The sequence below is a fragment of the Guillardia theta genome, assembly GCF_000315625.1.
Source record: "Guillardia theta CCMP2712 unplaced genomic scaffold GUITHscaffold_166, whole genome shotgun sequence".
NCBI classification, from domain to species: domain Eukaryota; class Cryptophyceae; order Pyrenomonadales; family Geminigeraceae; genus Guillardia; species Guillardia theta.
The window spans coordinates 101,681-109,781 of NW_005434510.1; the positions used below are offsets into that span (position 1 = coordinate 101,681).

General features: G+C 56.8%; 2 protein-coding genes across 2 annotated transcripts in view; one reads left to right on the plus strand and one right to left on the minus strand.

The window, feature by feature from the left end:
• The window catches only part of GUITHDRAFT_166370 (hypothetical protein), a gene marked incomplete at its 5' end in the record, with an annotated part of 1,075 nt that extends 1,041 nt beyond the window's left edge, over positions 1–34 (minus strand). The window contains one exon of the mRNA XM_005820755.1: positions 29–34. Coding sequence (XP_005820812.1) covers positions 29–34 — 6 coding nt within the window. The remainder of the gene's footprint in view (positions 1–28) is intronic.
• Positions 35–3,438: 3,404 nt separating this feature from the next.
• Positions 3,439–5,757, plus strand: GUITHDRAFT_90651 (hypothetical protein; the record flags this gene model as incomplete). The annotated part of the gene is made up of 5 exons (XM_005820756.1): positions 3,439–3,911; positions 4,116–4,291; positions 4,678–4,815; positions 5,045–5,176; positions 5,347–5,757. Coding segments are annotated over exons 1-5 (1,155 nt in total), but the record flags the coding sequence as incomplete, so codon positions are not given.
• Positions 5,758–8,101: the final 2,344 nt, after the last annotated feature.

An 8,101-nucleotide genomic window follows, 5' to 3' on the forward strand; every position in this document is an offset into this window, starting at 1 on the left:
CTTCCTCTAACTTCTTTGCGCCGCTCACCTGCATCGCTGCATAACTAACTAATCGCAGTGATCGTTACAAAGGATAACGGACGATTCACTCTGGATCACCGGGACCTCTCAGGGCCGGCCGGCCCGGAGTCTCAACTTCAGAGTCAGCCGGATCCTCTCCGACACGGACTAGTAAGTGCCTTGTGATCGGACTTCTGGCCTCCCAATGCTCGTCTCGGCTCTTGCCCGCGGCTCGACGACTTCGACTTTCGTTCCCTCCACGTCCTCCACAACATCCGCGTTGGACTCGATCTCCGTCCTGTCGTCTGCGGTCGAAGGCGCCAGGTCTCAACGGGCCGCTCGGCTGCGGTTGGCTCCCTACACTTCTCTTGTGAGGCTGCCTTGGTAAACCTGTCCTCTCCTCCTCCTCCTCCTCCTCCTCCTCCTCCTCCTCCTCCTCCTCCTCCTCCTTCGAATTCTTCAAGCCTGCCTCTTCATCTACACTATCATTCCTCGCTCTTTGACCGGCCCGCGGCCGCAGTGCCCTGACGGCATGTACAGCTACCGAGCAGCAAGCAAGAAGCAGCCATACCGACATCTGTCGCCGTCAGCAGTGATGTCATGAAACTTGAGTCGATACCGTCTACCCCTGCTCATCGGGACGGTCCGGAAATGATGCGGCCGGAACCGCTCGGAGAGCAAGTGCCCGGACTTACAGGACCGCCCACAACCTGGTCTGACTCGTGAAACCGTCCGAGGCTCTTGCCGCAGCTGCCAGAGTCCGACGGATTCAGTGATACCGTGGCATCGCTGAATTCTTTCGAGGATTCATACCTGGCAGTGCTTAGTTGATGTTCAAGCGAGTTTCAGGTTTATTATACACAAAAGTTCTATTGTTTCAAATTTTGACACACTTACAAAACAGACAGATGATAAAATTACACAAGGCCATACATTGCCTTACAATGATGAGCACAAACGGCAGCAGCATCTCAGCCAACAACGAAGCGGCCGGTCTTGATCTTGCTCGTGCTTGACTCTGTGACATGCTTGCGCCACATCGTCTCGCAACAAACAAAAAACTGAAAAACAGCCCAAAATGAGTGAATGAATGATTCAAGTTTCAGCTGCGGTGTTGTTAAATGCAAACCCTCCACAGAGTCAGCTCATCGACAGATGGTTGAAAGTTTCCATAGCTGTTGATGGACTTCTCGAAAACTTCTTTTCTGTAGAGATAGTCCTGATGCAATGTGTTGTTTGGTTTCAAGGCACCCAATGAGTTGATTGAGGGTTGACAGATCTCACTGTCGAGTTGAAAAGTTGTGAAAACACATGTCCTCAAGACATCTTTGCTGTCCATACTGATTTGTTTCTTGCTACGCCTTTGAGCTTCTGTGTTCGAGGATGTCCCATCTGAGCACACAGTCGGATCTAACATCAATGCGCGACAAGTTGAGCAGCAGTTCAGTTTCAAGCAGTAGGTGGTCTCGCAACCAAAACTCCCCATAGCTTTCAGTAGGAGCAGAGACTCGATTTTGCTCTTGCTAGGCAATGCTCGGGGAGTTTTGAAGATGCTCGAAGAGACTTGAAGATGCTCGAAGAGACTTGAAGATGCTCGAAGAGACTTGAAGATGCTCGAAGAGACTTGAAGATGCTCGAAGAGACTTGAAGATGCTTCAAGACACCACAGGATGGCTCAGGGTTGCCTGGTGTGATGAGCGTGCTAGTTCTGCGAGCACCTTTATACCACTGCCTGCTGTTCCAGATAGGCACAGTCGCAACCTGCGGCGAAAAGACTTCTTTTCGCTTCCAAGGAGTCCCACCAGTGATTTCACCGGTCAGCACACTCCAGGACAGGGCGCAAGTCGCGACCCCCCCAGCTGAGGGGGCACTGCAAGAGTCCACCCCACCCCTGCCCCTGACTACTGCACCACCCGGTGATCCGGGGTGACCCCCGCACATCGGAGTTCAGGGGCAAACGCTCGGCAGACCATCGGGCCCAGTCAGCGGCAGCCCACGCTGAGGCCGCTTCATTGGACCCGCCGGGGTGACCCCCGCCTGCCGCTTGTAGGACCAGGGGCACTCTCCGGGGGCACTGCCCGGCGCCCGCGTGACTCCGATGACTCGAGGCCGTACTCCTCCAGAGTCCGAGCCGCTGCCCGGCCGCGCCGATCGGACTGTGTGCGCGGAGTCACGGCACTACGGCATTGTGCCACCCCCGTGACGGGCCCAGTGACCGTGTGACCCCGGCCGGGCGCTAGCCTTCACCGTCCAGTCTTCCAACCGTCAGTAGTGAGTCACGAGTCACGCGGAGCCGAGACGCAGGCTGCCTCGGAGCCCCCGGGCCCCCGGCCCGGGCGTCAACCGTTGAACCGTGAGTTCAGTTTACAGCGTTGGGCCTGGCTATGGAGTCTCCTTATACCTACCCTACCCTGTCACATCCACTTATGTTTCTCCACCCCCTCTTTCTCCTGAGTGGAATTCTCTTTTCACCTCACTACCCCTCCATATAGCATATTCTTCTCTATCTCAAGTACCCCTGTGGACCCACACTACCCCACCCTACACAGAAATCAGGACCCTATTCTGCTCGGACCCCTTGCTCGGTTTTCACGGGTGGTATTACCTGGTCCATTTGAGGTGGGGGTACTCAACCCAAAAAAGAAAGGAAATGGGGTGGTGGATCCTACCCCACTCTCGTGCCCACCCCGTCCTTTCAAGTACCCTACCCCTAGTCATATAAGATGAGTACCCACCATCAACATCAAACAAGAGTGTATTGGCATGGACCCTAGCTAGCTAGTAAAATTTCAGGGGATACATGAGTACCCCACCCACTGTTTTTACCCCTACCCACCCACACTCACCACCCCCTTGCCTTCATGACATTTCACCTTTCCTTTGCCCCACACATAAAGTTCTAGGGGTGCAGGTGGTACGACCCACCTCCCTCAAAACCTCAATTTCTCAAAGTACCCCTACTTTCTCCCAGTATTTACCTTGTCACCACCCAGCCTCTGAGGCCCCAAATGAATGTCACCCTAAGAAAAAGTACCCCCACCCCCCTTGTCTTTCCCCCCGGTCGCCCCCTTTCTGACAGCACCGAATCATTCATGGCGCTAGACTAGAATTCAACATGCTGCCGCTCTCTAATCTCTCAGACAGGAGAAGATCTGATGCAGATGGAGAAGAGCGAGAAGAAAAGGAAGCATTGTAGATGCTAGACGTTCTTCAGCTGTGTTGTAGAAGTAGATGTTCACTTCCTGCAGTATCAAGTTCACTGCATTTTTTAGCGCGTATGCTTGTTTCAATTTTGGTCCTTGTCATGGTTCCCCATTCTCCCGTATGCTTGTTTTCAAGTCTCTCATTGATCTCAATCTCTTGTTGTATCTCGGCATCACTGTTTGCTTTCGCTACATTGCACATCCAATGCTTGTCCGCTGATCTTGGGTTTCCAGGGAGTACGTGTTGCGGGATCTTGCAAAATGAGAAGTTCTGGGTCGTCGCCTCGTGCAGACCAGCGATGAGAAGTTGTTTCTGATAGAACAGAACAGCTTTCCTCACATCCCCCAAGGCTACGAGAACCCCTCCCCTGCTAAGCCTTACTAGACTCACCACATTAGGACTACTCACCATGAAGACATCCTGCCTTGCCCTGTTGGTCGCCTCCTTCTCTGTCGTTGACGCCTTCGTCAACCATCACTTCCATGGAAGCATGCTGGGAAGACCAGCAGCCCATCTCCGGGGGGTGCGGCATTTGCATATGGAGAATAAGCCAAGCAACATACAGGAGCCGCCAGCTCCGATCCCTAACACCCCGAACGCCATGGAGCCAGCGAAGCCGCAGACGCTGCAGGAGACGCTCAAGAGCGCAACAGTCGATTCTAAGATGTTCCCGTACTTCGGGTTGTGGTACTTCGGGAACTGCTACTGTGAGTATGTCTCCTTCATTCGAACGCTTCCACCCTCCCCTCCTGCTCCTATTGTCGTTCCTTCTCCGCTCCCCCGCTCTTCTCCGCTCTTCTCCGCTCTTCTCCGCTCCCCCGCTCTTCTCTGCTCTCTCCAGATCTCCTCAGTCTCTCCTCGTCTTTCCTTTCTTTCTCTACCTGCGATCTGCTCACCGCCTGCTTCTTCAGTCATCATCACGAGCAAACTCGCGCTCAACGCGGCCTACGGAGCGGCTGGTTTCCCAGTAGCGATCGCTACCTTGCAGCTCGGGTTCGGATGCTTGTACGCCTTTTTCCTCTGGGCCACGTCGGGGAGCAAGACAGTGCCCAACATCACAGGAGAGGACGTGTTCAAGATGCTCCCTGTGAGTGAGGAGGAGTGGTCAGAGGGGAGGGGGGGAGGGAGGGAGGAGGAGGAGGAGGAGGAGGAGGAGGAGGGGGGGAGGGGGAGGAGGAGGGGGAGGGGGAGGGGGAGGAGCAAGAGGAGGAGGAGCAAGAGGAGGAGGAGCAAGAGGAGGAGGAGGAGGAGGAGGAGGAGGAGCAAGACGAAGGGAGGAGGAGGAGGAGAAGGAGCAAGAGGAAGGGAGGAGGAGGAAGGGAGGAGAAGGTCAGGGTTGAGGTAGTGAAGGAGGCAGAGGTTGTGATGGACAAGGATAGGGCATCGGAGAGGAACGAGGAAGGGGCGGGGCGGGGAGGATGTGGAGAGGATCGAGGAAGTCTGATGCCGCTGGTCCTGACGTTGAACTTTCAGGTTGCTTTCTACGCAGCTCTTGCCCACTCGCTCTTCGTGTACTCCATCGGAGCAGGAGCCGTTTCCCTCAGCTTGCTTGTCCGGGCCGCAGAGCCTGTGTTTGCGGACTTTCTGGCAGCAGCGACGGACAAGAAGAAGGTGAGAAGAGGAGAGAAGAGGGAGAAGCAGCAGCAAGCAGAAGACGAAGGAAGGGGACAGGGAGGAGGAAGGGTAGAGATGAAAGCAACAAAGGAGGGAGAGGAGGGAGATGGACAACCGAGTGAGGAGGGAGGGGAGGAGAATGAAGGGCAGGAAAGAGAGGAGGAGAATGAAGGGGAGGAGGGAGAGGAGAGAAATGTGGGAGAGGGGGGTTCTGATTGTGCACCAGATGTCCAATGCTAAGATTTTGAGCCTCCTCCCAATCATCGGAGGGATCTACTTTGCCTGCAACCAGCAGTCTGACTTCGCCTGGACGGCTGTCATAGCTGCATGCATGTCCAACTTCTTCTCCGTGTACAAGGTGACTCCTCCTCCTCCTGCTCCCGTTGCTCCTGCTCTTGCTCTTGCTCTTGCTCTTGCTCCTGCTCTTGCTCCTCTCACCGGTTGCGCTCTTTCTCCTCTTTGGGCACCTTATGCTCGTTGTCCTTGTCCTCTCCCTCGTTCCCCTGTTGACCTCTCACCCTCCATCAGGACTACAACCAGAACAAGCTTGTGGCCGAGGCAGACACTACGGAGCACCGCAAGTCTGTCGGCAACCAGTTCGAGCTCACCATGCTCCTCTCGTTCTTCCTCTCTATCCCGATGATGATATCAGCGGAGGGCGTCTACTGGGACGCGTTCGGCGTCCTGCTCAACAGCGATCCTATCATCCTGCTCAACATCATCGCCTCTGGTCTCTGGCTCTATGGCTCCAACCTGGTCGCCAACCGCTACATCAAGGACCCGCCGCCTGTTGTCAACTCGCTCCTCCATGCCGGCCGGTACGCCTTCGTCATGGTCGGAGGGGCCCTGGCGCTCGCCGAGTCCATCGGCCCAGCGCAGCTGGTGACGTACGCAGTCGGCCTCGGAGGAGTCTTCCTCTACTCTCTCATGGATACTCTCTTTCCTCCAGGGCCAGACAGGGAGGAGGAGCTGAAGGAGTGGAGGAAGGACAAGAAGGAGAGCAGGATACGTTCAGGTCTCTCTGCTCTCTTCCACTTCCGCCGCTCGTCCAAGGCCCAGCAGCGCTCCCCTCGCTCCTCCTCCGTCAGAGTTGTTCGCTCGTGGAACCGTCCCCTCAGCATGCTCAGGTTCCCCAAGGCAGGAGGAGGAGAGGAGGTGAAGGGAGCAGCTCCTGTCCGAGCTGAAGGTGCTGTCGCCCCAAAAAGCGACGCAGAGAAGGAGGGGCAGGTGAAGCCTCTGAAGCCGTTCGGGCCCGAGCACGACTACCTGCGTCTCGTCGTCGTTGACCGGTCGGAGAGGAAGGGGAGAGCGACGGGGAGAGAGGAGAAGAGGAAGGGGCTCGAGGCGTTCCGACGGTACCACGAGCAAAGGAGGAGGAGGACTCAGGAGACTAACAGGAGGGATCCGAGCATCATGCTGCTCGCCGTGTGGAGGGCGTCCAAGAGTCTGCTGCGGCTGGGAGGCAAGAAGGAGGGGAGCGGCTCCAAGAGGAAGAGGTTTATGGAGCTGCTGTCCTCGACTTCGAGCATGTGGCGCCTGCCGCACGCATACAGGGAGAGGAGGAGCGAGCAGAGCACGTACAAGGGCAGGAGGTTCAGAGACTTGGCCAGCAAATTGGTCAGAGCAGACAGTGACAAGGAGGCGAAGCCGGAGGCAGCTGCTCTCTCACACTCCTCCCTCCCCCGTTCAGCTCGCTCCTCCCGCTCTCTCTGCCGAATGCTCAGCAGGAGCAGGTCTCTCCGTCCCTCCATAATGCGCATCAAGCAGCTGCTGTCCCGCTCGGCCCCCAGGTCCTCCCCTGCTGCTGCTCCCGAGACCCTCGAGGTTCCGGTGAGGAGAACGAGGAGGTACCGTGACACGATGGCACCTGCTCTGCTGGGCAGGTCGCTGACTGCGAGGATGGCGATGAAGGCGAGCAGGAGGAGGGAGACGGGGATGGCGCGGGAGGAAGACAGAGCGGGCACTACCCCCTCCCTCGGCAGGCGCAGGAGCACGCAGAGGCGGTACAGGGACATCGTGAAGATGGAGGGGACGGCAAGCGCCGCGTCGACGACCATGAAGATGGCGATGAAGGCGAGGATGAGGAGAGGGTCTGGCATGGAGACGAGTGCAGCACAGGAGGAAGCGATCGCGCCGATCTTCACCAGCACCGTCCCCTCCTTCCCTCCTCCCCTCAGCGGCAGCGACGGCGAGCAGAGGAGGATGAGGAGGCAGAGGGACCTGGTGGGGCAGCGAGGGACGGGGACAGCGGGAGGGAGGAGGATGGCAGGCTACAAGACTCTGCGGGAGAAGGCGATGGAGAGGAGAGTGCAGGAGGCTGCTCCTGCTCCTTCGTTCTCCTCCGAGGACTACCTCTCCTTCCTGAACGCGTACGCTGAGGCGCCCAAGAACACAGCTGCTCCCAGGGCCCCGAGGAGGAAGGTCGTTGGAGGAGGAGGAGGAGGAGCGATACCGCAGATGCGGCGGCACGTGCCCAGGAGGGATCTAGTGACTAGGAATGCGAGGAGGAGAGTGTTGTGAGTTTGTTGTTGTTGTATAGCATGAGGGAGAGGAGGAGAGAGATAGAGAGACAGAGGAGGGAGTGGCAGGGAGGGAGGCTGAACCCGCGGAGAGGAGAGGAGGAGGAGCAGGCAGAGGAGGTTTATTCTCCTTGTGCTGCTCCTTCATTCACGTCTTGCTCCCTCTCCTTCATCCTCCTTCTAGTGGTGAAATATTTTGTGTACAAAACGATCTCTTTGTAAAACTTCTCTGAAAGTGACTCTGAATGGACACGTTCCTCCTCCTACTTCTTTCGCTCCTCCTCCTCTCCTCCTCGTTCCTTTCTCACCTTCTTTCAAGGAGGACAGGAGAGGACAAGGGTGTGGAGGAGGTTGCAGTGGGAGGAAAAGAGGAGGAGAGAGAAAGTGAAAGAAACTGTTTCATCCAACACAAAAATTTCATCATGTGGTATGATGTTAACTGCCGATGCTGTTGCTCCTCCTCCTCCTCCTCCTCCTCCTCCTCCTCCTCCCACTCAGCTTCGATCTCCGTCTTTCCGCTCTGACTCCTCCTCTCGCTCCCTCACCCTCCCGATCCTCGAGGCGTCGTAAGGCTTCGGGAAGGGCAGGCCCATGTAGAAGGCAAGCTCCTGTATCCTCCTTCCTCCGTACAGCGCTCCTGGTTCCACCTGCTACTGGTTCAGAACCTCTGCTCACTTCTCCTCCTCCCCTCTTCTCTTCTTCCTTCGCCCCTCCCCTCCCCTCCCCTTCCCTCTCTCCTCCTCTCCTCCTCCTCTCCACCTCCT